We start from the raw sequence: 14,646 nt of genomic DNA on the forward strand, positions 1-14,646 counted from the left end.
GGCTGTGCCTTTACAACAGTATTTAATTAGTAGTATCTTATTAAGAAATAAGGGATATAACTTAGAGGAAAAACATGTCACGTATTTCCTCATGTTCATTTTGGGCAGTCATAACTCCACAGAGGCTGATAACCATCTCAGCAATGTTTATATTGTTTAGGAACATCCTGATGAACATAGGCATGTTACATGGTGCCAGAAATGAAGAAACTGATTAATTTTATGCAGCCAGAAGTACATGACATATGTATTACATATGTTTGCTTTAGTTAGCCTTAAAAATAAAGACATTGCTTTGTCAGTCGTGTATATAACTCATAAAAAGCCACCAGTGTATGTAGCTTCATAGGTCCATATATTCTTACTAAGCTTACAGCCAAGGGGGCTCTCAAGAAGGTCACTCATATTGCCCAGAAGTGGTGGAAGACTAGCAGTGTCCAGCAGTTAAGTAGACTTTCTCCATGTATCCCTGGTGAACATTTGACATCACCTGTCTAGTCATCCAGATGGGTTTTAACAGATGATACAGAAGTACTCTGCTTGATTGATAAGAACGGCCTTTTCCAAAAATTGGGGATATATTGGGTTAGGTATCTATCAAGCATCTGCTAGTTTTGATGGAATGATGCACATTTAGGTCTGTAGAATGGGTGTTTGCACTACTGTTTGTTCTATTTAGGTGAAGGAGTTCAAATAGTGCTGAGTCATTCATAGCATGGAAAGCAATACAGCGATTACCACTCAGGAGTCCCTATGACACTGACTAGAAGGACATTGCTTTTAGTTTAAAAGAGTCCCCAAGGGCACTGGCACCTGTGATCTTTTTATTTATTTATTTACTTTTGTTTATTTGGATAGTCTGACTGGGAGATAGCCCATTTTCATACTGAGGTGTCAATCTGGTTTAGGTGCTTAGTGAGGTATATGCTTAACAGTCCATTATATTCAATGACAGCTCTAATAATGGATAAGTAAAGTAAGGCTACAGCTTCTTTAAACCTTGACGAGATAGGATGAAGGATAAGCTGTGCAATGTTAAAGGATGTTCTAATGACAGCAGATACATTGTAGTCAGAAAGAGACTGTTATGAACATATGTACCCAAGTCCTACATGATTGTGTCAGATTTAAGTGAAATGTCATCTGTATGGTAAGCAGCGGTGGTGTTGGATTTACCAAAGAAACTGTACTGCTTTCTTTGTAGTGGGGTAAGTCCATGATTAACATATCAATTTTATGTTGGCTTAAGCCATTGTTGGACAATCTGAGTATCAGAATAGGATGCAGTTCTCAGCAAACTTGGTTAGCCATAGTCCATTGATATCACTTTTTATATCTATGTATGTCTCACTCTCTCTCTCTCTCTCTCTCTATATATATATATATATACACGTACATAGATACATTAAGCATAAATATATATATATATATATATATATATATATATATATATATATATATATATATATATATATATATATATATACATATATATATATATATATATATATATATATATAAATATATATATATATATATACATTTATGTCTATCGACATATATATATATATATATATATATATATATATATATATATACACACACACACACACACACATATATATATATATATTTATATATATATATATATATATATATATATATATATATATATATATATATATATATATATATATACACATATACACATACACACATATGGGGTGGCTGTGGTGGTGCAGTGGTTAGCATTGCCACCTCACAGCAAGAGGTTCTCCGGTTGGATCTCAGTTGGGGTGCCTTCTGTGCGGAGTCTGCATGTCCTCCCTGTGGTCACGTGGGTTTCCTCCGGGTGCTCCGGTTTCCTCCCATATCCCAAAGACATGCTGTAGGTGGATTGGATACTCTAAATTGGCAACGCACCAAGAAGCACAGGAAAACTGCAGAGAATGCCACCAATCACTCAAAGCTTACTAGTCGCAAATGCAAATTGCATACAAAGTCCAAAAATCTTGGTAGTTAGGTAGTTGTCCACAGTGCCAATACCAAACAAGAAAAGCCAGTAGAAAAAGTCAAAAGTGCTTTAATTAGATAATCCACAATAAAAACGAGCGCTTTCGCCTGGTGTGTCCCAGGCTTTATCAAGTTACAAGTATAATATGGCCATTCCCTTTTATTTATACCCTGGGATAGGCCAGTCAATTAATTAATTAACCATTTCAAGCCTTAGCAAGAAAAACTTTTTGTAATATCATAAATTATTAAAATATGTACCATGTCTAAAATATAACATAAAAAATAATAATATGTAAAAAATACACCAGAATAAATGAACTATATACATTATAAGCTGGTTAATAAATAAAATCATATGAAACTAAATTATATATCATAATAATGTAATATGACAATATATCTACTGTGTACCAGTTAGAAAACTCTAATAAACACAGTATTAGATTAGTTAACTAATCAATAAAATATGATTTTGTCAAAAAATTACATAAAAATCATTGAAAATCATTTAAAAATCATTTAAGAGACCATGACTCAACCAATGTGTTCCACATAATCTGCCAAAAAACATATCCTTCCTGCTCAATATTGTCATATGGTAATAATAAATGCTCATAAAACCAGTCAAATAGTGTACAAACTAGATAGGTCCTAGGTGCTGCTTAGTTTTAACCTAAAAGAATGATGTCAATCTGTCAGAAAATAGAAATAAAAACCCCATATCTGTAGTCCTATAATTGTTTATTTCTAATTTTAAGTACACTTTTTAAACTGACCGCATCATTAAGACCTGGGAATCTGGTCGCATCCAACTGTAATTGCCACATCAATTCCCGATGCTCCAAGAAATTCTCCCAGTCTCCCCCTCTGGGGTCAGAGCTCACCCTTTCCAAAATAAAGAATTTTATCACCATATTGCTACACTTTAAAGCATGCCTAAAAAAGGCATTACTTTCCTTTTTCTTTTCTATCTCGTATGCATGTTCATAGATCCTTTTTCTAATGGTTCTAGTTGTCTTTCCTACATAAAATGCGGAACATGTAATGCACGTCCCCAGGTAAACCACTCCAAAAGAATTGCAATTAAAGTGTTCCCTTGCCCTCAATGTACAGCCTCTAGATGGAATGTGTATTTGGCCTTCATTTAATAAGTAAGGGCATTGTTTACATAGCCCACATTTGAAGGAACCTTTCCTTCTACATGTGTTGTTACTATTGTTACTCATATGGTTATGACCAACCTGCTCAAATATATCTTTTAAATTCTTGTCACGTTTTCTGATAAATTGAATTTTCTCGGGGAGCCAAGGTTTGATGTCATTTTGGGACATGAGTATTGGCCAGAACATGTTCATTGTATGCTCAATACTTTCTGCATCTCCAGAATAAGTGTAAGCAAACCCTCTAGAAATCTTCTCATGCTCCTGTCTGTTGTTGTTGGGTAATGGTAACCCACAACCTAATAAAGGCGGGTAATGTGAATCTCTCTTTACTTTAACCTCATCCATGCATGATTTAATCAACCATACCGGGTACCCCCTTTCCTCAAAGAGTACAGATAGATTATGGATTTCTTTTTCGAATGAATCCAAACTGCTACATATTCTTGAGGTTCGAATCATCTGCCCTCTAACTATTCCCCTCTTGGTATAATGTGGATGGAAACTATCGAAATGCAAAAATGCATTCGAAAAAGTTTCTTTTCTAAAGATCTGGGATGTAAAAGTGTGATAATTCAAATCTTTCACCAAAGTGACATCAAGATAATTCAGGGAATGCTCACTGAGCTTGTAAGTGAAAGCTAAAAAATTGGTAGAGGAGTTTAAATGGTTAAAAAACTCCAAAAAACTATCCTTAGAACCTTGCCATAATAGGCACAAATCATCCAGGTAACGCTTATAAAAAATTATGTTTTCCTTCCAAGTCGAGGCATGAATGAATTCAGACTCCCATCTGTGCAGTACAATGTTAGCGTAAGAGGAGGCACATGGAGCCCCCATTGCCACCCCCTTACACTGCCTAAAGAATTCTCCGTTGAAAAAGATGTAATTATTATTCAAAATAATTTCCATGAATTCCACTATTAAGTTGACCATATTGTTGTTGAATCCTGATTTAGTGGCCAAAATTTCCGTGAACCACTCCATACCAATGTTATGGGGTATGCTAGGAAACAGTTCAATAACATCGATGGTTATCATTAATAAATCAGGATGGTATCTGTCTAAAGGTATACTAGCCAGGAATTCCCAAGAATCTTTACAGATGTATGGTAATAGGGAGACAAAACTTTTCAGCCAAGATTCAACAAATTTACTTAAAGGTTCGGTGATACCACCTGCACCTGAAACCACAGGGCGGAATTTTAAGGGTGCTAGCCCTTTATGAACCTTCGGTATTCCGAAAATAATCGGAATTCTGGGGTTAGAGACCTGAAGGTAATTAAATAATTTCTCATTGATGCAACCCTGAAATAAATGATCTTTCAACATGTAATTAATCTTGGCATAAGCCATGTTAACTTCATTCTTTGATACCTGTTCATAAGTATTGTAATCTTGCAATATGTCATGAATACAATTCTCATAATCGAACTGTTGCATCAGCACCACCCCCCCGCCTTTATCTGCTTTCATTACTCGAGTCCTGCTGTCTTTCAAAATGTTCACTACTTCATCCAATTTCATATCAAAATTGACCAACCTAGAATTCAGATATGTACCACAATTCCTTCTGAGTTCTTTTTCCACCAATTCCTCATAAATTCTCAGACTAGGGTGAGTGGGTGGGTTAAAGGTGCTACTTCTGTGTAAAGAATTATCAATAACATTCTGCCCTTTAAAATAAATGGCCAAATTTAAATTCCTAATAAATAGTTTCAGTTCAACTAATAATTTAGATAGATTAGAAGATTTTGCAGGGACAAACTGGAAACCTTTGGTAAATAAATCAAAAAATTCTGAGGTGATATCTAAACCAGTAAAATTGTAAAGGGTCAAGTTGTTAATAGTTACCACCTTACAATTATTATCAACATCTATACAATCTCCATAAAGGGAGTGGTCACCCATAGAAATATTAAGTGCCCCATCCCCCGAGTTGTTCATAACCAACTCTGTCTGTCTTGGGGTGTAATTGTGGTCCAGTTCTAGTAGACTCGAGGTATCTGGTTGGTGATTTGTATCATTACATAATTCGCCAGAAAACATCGTTATCTGCGTCCTCTCCCCCAATTCTGTTGGTAGGGTGCCTGATTCCTCCCCATCGGTCTGCCCTGGGGAAACTGAAAAAAATGAGGAGAGCTGTTACCACCCTTTTGGGCCAGCCGCTCACTCCTCCTAGGAGGGTCCATATCAGGGGTACTGGTGTTATTATCGTACCTTCCAATGTTATCTACATTAATATTGTTTGATGTGTTTGAATTGTGACCCATTGGTGAAGGATATGCCTTACCATCCCTGTATTCTTGAAGGTCCCTTTCCAACTTCCTAGTTTTTCTTTCCAAAACTTTTAGGCAGTGTTGGTCTACTACTAGGAAAACATCATCGTATTTCTTTTTGTAACCTAGAAAGTTCTTATGCTTAACAATAGTATCATTCAATTCAGTTAACTCATTTAAAATGTTGTTAGCTTTGTTCTGATAATCATTTATCATAAGTTCCAACATTTCGAGACCTGTTCGATTAAACAGTTCAACTAGTTGTGAATGTAGGTCTGAGCCAAGCTTAGCTCCATTAGGAAATTTATACACCCGTAAACCTTTTGGTACTCTTTGCACCTTTAGACATTCAGATAAATAATTAATCTCCAACTGTGCATTTTTATATAAGTAAAGTTTTTTGTTGAACTCATCAAAATTTGAGTCCAGTTTGTTATAACTTGTGGTTACAGTACCTTGCTTAAAGCTTGGTTGAAACTCAGTCCAAGCTTTAAAATTAAAAGTTCCTCCATTGGTGTTAAATGGAGCGGTAGTTTTGTTACGTTCCCTCTCCTTGTTAGCGTTCCCCGTAGCTGTTGTTGTAGTTGCAAAACCCTGATTATTTCCAGCGCCGTTCGGCTCCTGAATGTTGTCCATACCTCTGTTAAGTAACGCTTCATGTTGCTGGTTTCCCGGAATCGCTGTGTTCCGGACATCGTTGCTATTGCTCATAGCATTACTGATTTGTGTTAGTAGCTGTAAAACACGGTTGAATTCCTTCCGTGTTACTGGGGCCTCTTCAGGCTCGTCACGCAACAACGCTGGTGTCTGCATACAGTCCACAGTATCCGGAACTTCTGCCATGAACAAACGAAGTAAACGGAACTACCAAGAAACTAGTAACGCACCAAGAAGCACAGGAAAACTGCAGAGAATGCCACCAATCACTCAAAGCTTACTAGTCGCAAATGCAAATTGCATACAAAGTCCAAAAATCTTGGTAGTTAGGTAGTTGTCCACAGTGCCAATACCAAACAAGAAAAGCCAGTAGAAAAAGTCAAAAGTGCTTTAATTAGATAATCCACAATAAAAACGAGCGCTTTCGCCTGGTGTGTCCCAGGCTTTATCAAGTTACAAGTATAATATGGCCATTCCCTTTTATTTATACCCTGGGATAGGCCAGTCAATTAATTAATTAACCATTTCAAGCCTTAGCAAGAAAAACTTTTTGTAATATCATAAATTATTAAAATATGTACCATGTCTAAAATATAATTTAGGAAATTTTGGCCACTAAATCAGGATTCAACAACAATATGGTCAACTTAATAGTGGAATTCATGGAAATTATTTTGAATAATAATTACATCTTTTTCAACGGAGAATTCTTTAGGCAGTGTAAGGGGGTGGCAATGGGGGCTCCATGTGCCTCCTCTTACGCTAACATTGTACTGCACAGATGGGAGTCTGAATTCATTCATGCCTCGACTTGGAAGGAAAACATAATTTTTTATAAGCGTTACCTGGATGATTTGTGCCTATTATGGCAAGGTTCTAAGGATAGTTTTTTGGAGTTTTTTAACCATTTAAACTCCTCTACCAATTTTTTAGCTTTCACTTACAAGCTCAGTGAGCATTCCCTGAATTATCTTGATGTCACTTTGGTGAAAGATTTGAATTATCACACTTTTACATCCCAGATCTTTAGAAAAGAAACTTTTTCGAATGCATTTTTGCATTTCGATAGTTTCCATCCACATTATACCAAGAGGGGAATAGTTAGAGGGCAGATGATTCGAACCTCAAGAATATGTAGCAGTTTGGATTCATTCGAAAAAGAAATCCATAATCTATCTGTACTCTTTGAGGAAAGGGGGTACCCGGTATGGTTGATTAAATCATGCATGGATGAGGTTAAAGTAAAGAGAGATTCACATTACCCGCCTTTATTAGGTTGTGGGTTACCATTACCCAACAACAACAGACAGGAGCATGAGGAGATTTCTAGAGGGTTTGCTTACACTTATTCTGGAGATGCAGAAAGTATTGAGCATACAATGAACATGTTCTGGCCAATACTCATGTCCCAAAATGACATCAAACCTTGGCTCCCCGAGAAAATTCAATTTATCAGAAAACGTGACAAGAATTTAAAAGATATATTTGAGCAGGTTGGTCATAACCATATGAGTAACAATAGTAACAACACATGTAGAAGGAAAGGTTCCTTCAAATGTGGGCTATGTAAACAATGCCCTTACTTATTAAATGAAGGCCAAATACACATTCCATCTAGAGGCCGTACATTGAGGGCAAGGGAACACTTTAATTGCAATTCTTTTGGAGTGGTTTACCTGGGGACGTGCATTACATGTTCCGCATTTTATGTAGGAAAGACAACTAGAACCATTAGAAAAAGGATCTATGAACATACATACGAGATAGAAAAGAAAAAGGAAAGTAATGCCTTTTTTAGGCATGCTTTAAAGTGTAGCAATATGGTGATAAAATTCTTTATTTTGGAAAGGGTGAGCTCTGACCCCAGAGCGTGAGATTCGAAGAATTTCTTGGAGCATCGGAATTGATGTGGCAATTACAGTTGGATGCGACCAGATTCCCAGGTCTTAATGATGCGGTCAGTTTAAAAAGTGTACTTAAAATTAGAAATAAACAATTATAGGACTACAGATATGGGGTTTTATTTCTATTTTCTGACAGATTGACATCATTCTTTTAGGTTAAAACTAAGCAGCACCTAAGACCTATCTAGTTTGTACACTATTTGACTGGTTTTATGAGCATTTATTATTACCATATGACAATATTGAGCAGGAAGGATATGTTTTTTGGCAGATTATGTGGAACACATTGGTTGAGTCATGGTCTCTTAAATGATTTTTAAATGATTTTCAATGATTTTTATGTAATTTTTTGACAAAATCATATTTTATTGATTAGTTAACTAATCTAATACTGTGTTTATTAGAGTTTTCTAACTGGTACACAGTAGATATATTGTCATATTACATTATTATGATATATAATTTAGTTTCATATGATTTTATTTATTAACCAGCTTATAATGTATATAGTTCATTTATTCTGGTGTATTTTCTACATATTATTATTTTTTATGTTATATTTTAGACATGGTACATATTTTAATAATTTATGATATTACAAAAAGTTTTTCTTGCTAAGGCTTGAAATGGTTAATTAATTAATTGACTGGCCTATCCCAGGGTATAAATAAAAGGGAATGGCCATATTATACTTGTAACTTGATAAAGCCTGGGACACACCAGGCGAAAGCGCTCGTTTTTATTGTGGATTATCTAATTAAAGCACTTTTGACTTTTTCTACTGGCTTTTCTTGTTTGGTATTGGCACTGTGGACAACTACCTAACTACCAAGATTTTTGGACTTTGTATGCAATTTGCATTTGCGACTAGTAAGCTTTGAGTGATTGGTGGCATTCTCTGCAGTTTTCCTGTGCTTCTTGGTGCGTTACTAGTTTCTTGGTAGTTCCGTTTACTCTAAATTGGCCCTAGGTGTGAGTGCATGTGTGTGTGTGTGCCTTCTGTGGAAGGTTGGGTGCCGGGCTGGCAACTCGACACCATAAAACTCTACTGGCAATCATGAGCGGACAGGTGATCTGCTGTGGTGACCCCTAACCGGGAAAAGCCAGAAGAAGACATATATATATATATATATATATATATATATATATATATATATATATATATATATATATATTTATTTATTTATGTATATATGGGATTACTACATAATCTCAAAATGTTGGAATATCGAATTGCAAAATCTCGAGACTATATAGCCGAAACCCCTAAAGACCAGAAGCATGAAATTCAAAATCCCGATGTTCAGAGATATTGAAGTAGCACTTCTGGTGTTGCAGTTTGTTGATGGATAGGTGGAAGTTCAAGTACCTATGTGTACATCTGTTGGTTAGGGGCTTTAGTGTGTGTCGGTGTGTGTTGTGACTGTGATGCGTGTCTGTGAGAGACTGTAAAATGTGTGGGTGTGAGTTTCCCTTGTGTGTTTGTTTTTGGGATCTCAGAGTTAGTATATTTAAGTAGGGGGGTGTGGAGGTTGCAGCCCCCCAGATGGGGGGTGCAGGGGGACTTGCCCCCCAGTTTATCTGTAGTATACGATGATATGTTTGATTGTGGGGGGAAGTTGTGTGTATGCGTATGTGTGTGATGTATATGTGTTGTACATTTGGGATTTTGAATTTCGAGCGTCTGGTCTTTCGGCATTTAGGGGTTTCGGCTAAATAGTCTCGAGATTTTGAAATTCAATATTTCAAAATTTTGAGATTATGTAGTGAACCCATATATATATATATATATATATATATATATATATGTGTGTGTGTGTGTGTGTGTGTGTGTATATATATATATATATATATACACACACACACACACACACACACACACACACACACATATATATATATATATATATATATATATATACACACACACACACACACACACACATATATATAAATATATATATATATATATATATATATATATACACACACACACACACACACACACACACATATATATATATATATATATATATATATATATATATATATATATATATATATAAACACCAAAGAGGAGGGCCCAGGACAGTGCCTTGTGGTACACCACTAGTTTTATTTTTCTGTCTAGCGCAAATACCACTGACCTTAACAGTATGGTTTCTGTCAATTACCAGTCCAAATATATATGCATGGTTTATGCAGAGTTGAGAGAGTTAGTCAAAAATCACCACATGGGAGATAGTGTCATTGTACCTCTTTTAATCACACTTCTACTAGAAGTAACTGTGGTAGTGGGATAATCTAACATTTGTAATGAATGACTGTTGTGATGTTCCTTCAATTATTTGTCCATATGAGTAAGGATATGTATGTCTCTTTTGGCAGATTTGATCCCTGGATCAGAGTATGGCATTGGAATTTCAGCCATTTCTGGCAGTAAGCAGAGTACCCCAGCAACAATAAATTCCAGGACAGGTGAGTTATACCAAAGAATGAACACTGAAGTACAGTGGCATAGATTATAGAAATGTATCGGTATATGCCTTAGTTTCAGAATATGTAGTACATTAACGATATTAAACATAAATAAAAGATGGTAACAATGGATGCTCTAAATGTGCCATCTCAAAACATACGTATCTCACAGCTATCCCAAAGACAAAAAAAATCACCAAATGGACTATACCCCCACAGACATACCAGTTAAATATTACTTGTTCTTAGGTAGGAAACTCCAAAGCTAGTATAGTTAGTTGGGGGAACACTTAAAAACTGACTGATGTTAATTACTGGGAGTGCCAATACTAAGCACTTATGCTGAAAACCGCTCCCACTGAACTGTGAATTTGCCATTTTCTGCATTATTCTGCAACTGTGAAGTCAGTATATAGAAGTTAAGAGGATTTGAGGGAGTTTTGCCCTGAAAAATCACTTTGTTTTGGCTTGCTCAAAGTGGTTTGCAGCTTAACCATTTCATTGTATTGGTACTCACATGAATAAGATCTGTAGTGTAACATGAACCCTTCACTGGAGTGAAGAGTCTGGGAAGCACAGCATTCTATAGGGCTTGATGTTTTCTAGTTTCCACACTTTGATTTTGGGATGACTTGCACTGTACTTTGTAGTCTGAGATGGAGTCAGGCCTATATTATGTACTTAAAATCAGAACCCATACTATCAATACAAGAAAAGTGGGAAAAGCTAAGGTTTTTATGTTTTCTATTCATATGTCATTTTCTTATAGCTTTCACTTTTTTTAATTATACTTGTAGGACTTGAGTTCCTCCTAAAACACTTTGATTGTGTATGTTTGCAAACCATCATCACATCCTTTTATTTTTTAATTTCATAGGACCAAATCAATAAAACTGTGTAGGGCTATACTACTCGTACTTGAACTTAATACTCACTGCATCTTTTATTATACTGATTTCTCCCAAAGCAGTTTATAAAACAGCTTAGATTCCAACAAACATACGTTAAACAAAAGTTAAGAATAATAGCTAATGTGTACACTGGATACACTAAATAAAATAAAATAAATTTAAATGCACTAATGAAAATCTATTAAAATGGTAATATTACACCTACAAAGTCCTATGATAATATATTACACCAATAAACAAATCAATTGCAGTTTTTTTAGATTAAAATGAATACTTCCAAAAAAGTTAAGCAACTACTTGATATCTTAAATTTTTAAAAGCCTATCTGTCTCAAGGAATGGCACCGCTTGGCTTAAGAATTTCTAAGATAACTTGGATAGGAAAGTTAGTCTTAGCCAAAAAAGAACAGTGAAAGCCAATAGAATACTAATAACCAACAAAATATTTGGTTTCCATGAAACAGGACTTCATCAGAAAGTCTTAGCCAAAAAAGGACAGTGAAAGCCAATAGAATACTAATAACCAACAAAATATTTGGTTTCCATAAAACAGGACTTCATCAGAAAGTCTTAGCCAAAAAAGGACAGTGAAAGCCAATAGAATGCTAATAATCAACAAAATATTTGGTTCCCTTAAAATAGGACTTAATCAGAACTAAAGCAATACATTCTGAACAATCTTATTTAAACTCAATCAAAAACATTGAAAAATACAAATTTTCTGTACTTCAAAAGGTATTAAAAGATTAGAGAGGTGGTGCATGTGAGTCAAGGAATGAATTTAAAGATATTGACCTGACAATTTAGATTAAATGCAAGGGATTTGCCAGGTGTGAATGACCATATCTCCATTTTGTGTTTTTTAAAAATGTTATGATACATTACTTTTACACACACTGCTTCTATTATATTTTAACCATATTGTTTGTAACATCATAGTTTTGACATGTTTTGATTGTGATATGAATTTCATTGAAAATTTATGTCACATGACATCTGGGGTACTATGATTGGTTATCCATTGCTTTCATTTAGGTTAAATAAGATAGTTTGTAATTTATTGCTATAGTTCTCAAGATGTCCTATTTTAAGGGACTAAAGTGCTAACCTAAAGTTTATTAAATATTGCTTAAAAAATGCTGGCTGTGTTTTGTTCTTTTCGGTTGCTATGTAGTTTTTTGGAACCAAATATTTTGTTGGTTGGAAGTTAGTTAGTCATGTATTAAACCCACCCCATGAAACATAAAGCATTTCAATGTTTTACTGGAAAAGGTCACTCAGACTCTGACATACATTTCTGTGAGGGAAAGGTTAGTTAATTTCCTTATGCTGCTTTCTTGTAATTTGTGTTTTGATTGCATTCTGTTTTATATTGCATATTTAAACTAGGAAAGCAATCAAAACTGTGTCTTTTGTGAGTCACACAGAAATTAGAATAGGTTACTTAAAGTTTATTGCAACAACCAGATCCAAACCAAATTCTGGAACGAACAGATGAAAACGCACAAATAGTAAAATTAGAATATTTATTCTTTCTGTAATAACAGATTCTAGCGCCTCGGTGTTACCACCTTCATGGAATATCAATTCATTTCTAAATCACACTTATGTATTCATAAAAATCTTTAACACCAGTCAATTAAACAATTAAATAATTAAATACATTTAATATTTAATGTAAGCACTTCCAATTTAACTCATTATTTTGTCCCTTAGGGACCATTGTATTATACTTTAAAATATAAATACATTCTGTATATAATAATTTTTGTTTCAATATTGAACAAGACAATTGTACAAGCGTATAAAAGAGCACTGCTATGCTATTAAAAGTAAAGATGAAACTAACACTTTATATAGACATTCTGTTCATTGTTCTACATATAAAAAAATTTCTTTTTCTATTTTAGAACATGTTGACACGTTGACAATGATTTGAGAGGTGGCAACATTAAAAATAGTGTGTAAAGGAAAGAGACCTTATGGCAGTTAAGATTATGTGCTGATAGTCCACCTGGTCTAAATGACACTATTGATATAAAATGTTTTTTGGTGGCTAGAAAAGTGGTTTTATATTAGCTAGTGGTTGGATTTTTAATTCATCAAATTTATATTTATATTGTTTTATTTCAAATGATTTAATTGAGGTAATTAAAGAATTTGTGGGTATGTAAGTGTATGTGAAACATATATATTTGAAAGTTTTTAACAGTTTTGTATTTCTGAAGAAGTCTTATTGACGAAAGAGTGGATTAAACTGGTTTTACACTCATTTCGTGGGTCTGTTCTCTGTTGCCTTTAGTGTTTTGGTCTTGGTTTTTGGCTCTCCCATTATACTGTTAAAGCTCGAGCTACTATTTCTTTTTCATATCTTCCTAACTGCTTAGATCACACTGCAACTCTTACAATATTAACCCATTTTTCCATTTTACTTTTAAAATCTGAAACATCTGTTCCAAGACCACCAATCATTGGTGAGTCCATATTCCAGTTCTCAGTAGTCATCTTGGGATTGTTGCCTCTGTTGTGAGCCTATTAAGAGAAGAAGCATAAGGACATTATTTCATGGAAACCATTGATCTCTAGAAAGCCTGATAACAGCTTCATAGCAGCCAGCCTAGAATTTGTACTACTGTTTTGCTTCTGTTGAGAGAAGGAGTAGAGGGTCATTGATTCATTACTGTCGCTGATTGGTCATTCAGTTATTTGTGTGGGACATTTATGACTGGTCTGGTTGCTATTCAAAGCATCTACCATGAAAACGCTACAACAAGCCTACAGACCCTTGCATCATCTGGGACTGTATTGCTGATCACAAAAGAGTCTGTGGCTTGATTGTCATCTTGGGATTAGTGTTACTGTTTTGCTTTTGAACAGCTAAAAGATTCATTAAATCCCAGCAGTGTAAAGCTGTGGGGAAACCAGCACCAATACTATCAAATTAGGCGAATCTCCACTATTATTAATTCTTAACAAAGCTAATTCTTTCTTTTCAATAAGTACTGCTTGATTAGTTACTGTCTAACCTGACATCAGAATATTTTTTTCTAGATACTTTATCCATATTTCATCAGGGAGTACTGCAGTAGTTTCCCTCAAGTGTTTGGCAGTGCCTTGTATGGATACAGACACCTTGAGTTGACATTTGCCCAGTACAAGTACCTCTAAAATTTCAATAAAACCTAGTTGTGCACATGGTAACTAGTTTGCACAGTGACAACCACTGCCCCAGACTTGCAAAT

At 34.9% G+C, this 14,646-nt stretch overlaps 1 protein-coding gene across 3 annotated transcripts in view; it reads left to right on the forward strand.

Annotated features, from left to right (window-relative positions):
• Positions 1–14,646, forward strand: part of TNR (tenascin R) — a 5,843,683-nt gene that overhangs the window by 5,183,626 nt on the left and 645,411 nt on the right. For all 3 annotated transcript variants that reach the window (XM_044085960.1, XM_044085961.1, XM_044085962.1), the window contains exon 17: positions 10,405–10,494. In XM_044085960.1, coding sequence (XP_043941895.1) covers positions 10,405–10,494 — 90 coding nt within the window. The remainder of the gene's footprint in view (positions 1–10,404; positions 10,495–14,646) is intronic.

The sequence above is a fragment of the Protopterus annectens genome, chromosome 10.part0 (genome assembly GCF_019279795.1).
Source record: "Protopterus annectens isolate FY-2018-M chromosome 10.part0, PAN1.0, whole genome shotgun sequence".
NCBI lineage: Eukaryota > Metazoa > Chordata > Ceratodontiformes > Protopteridae > Protopterus > Protopterus annectens.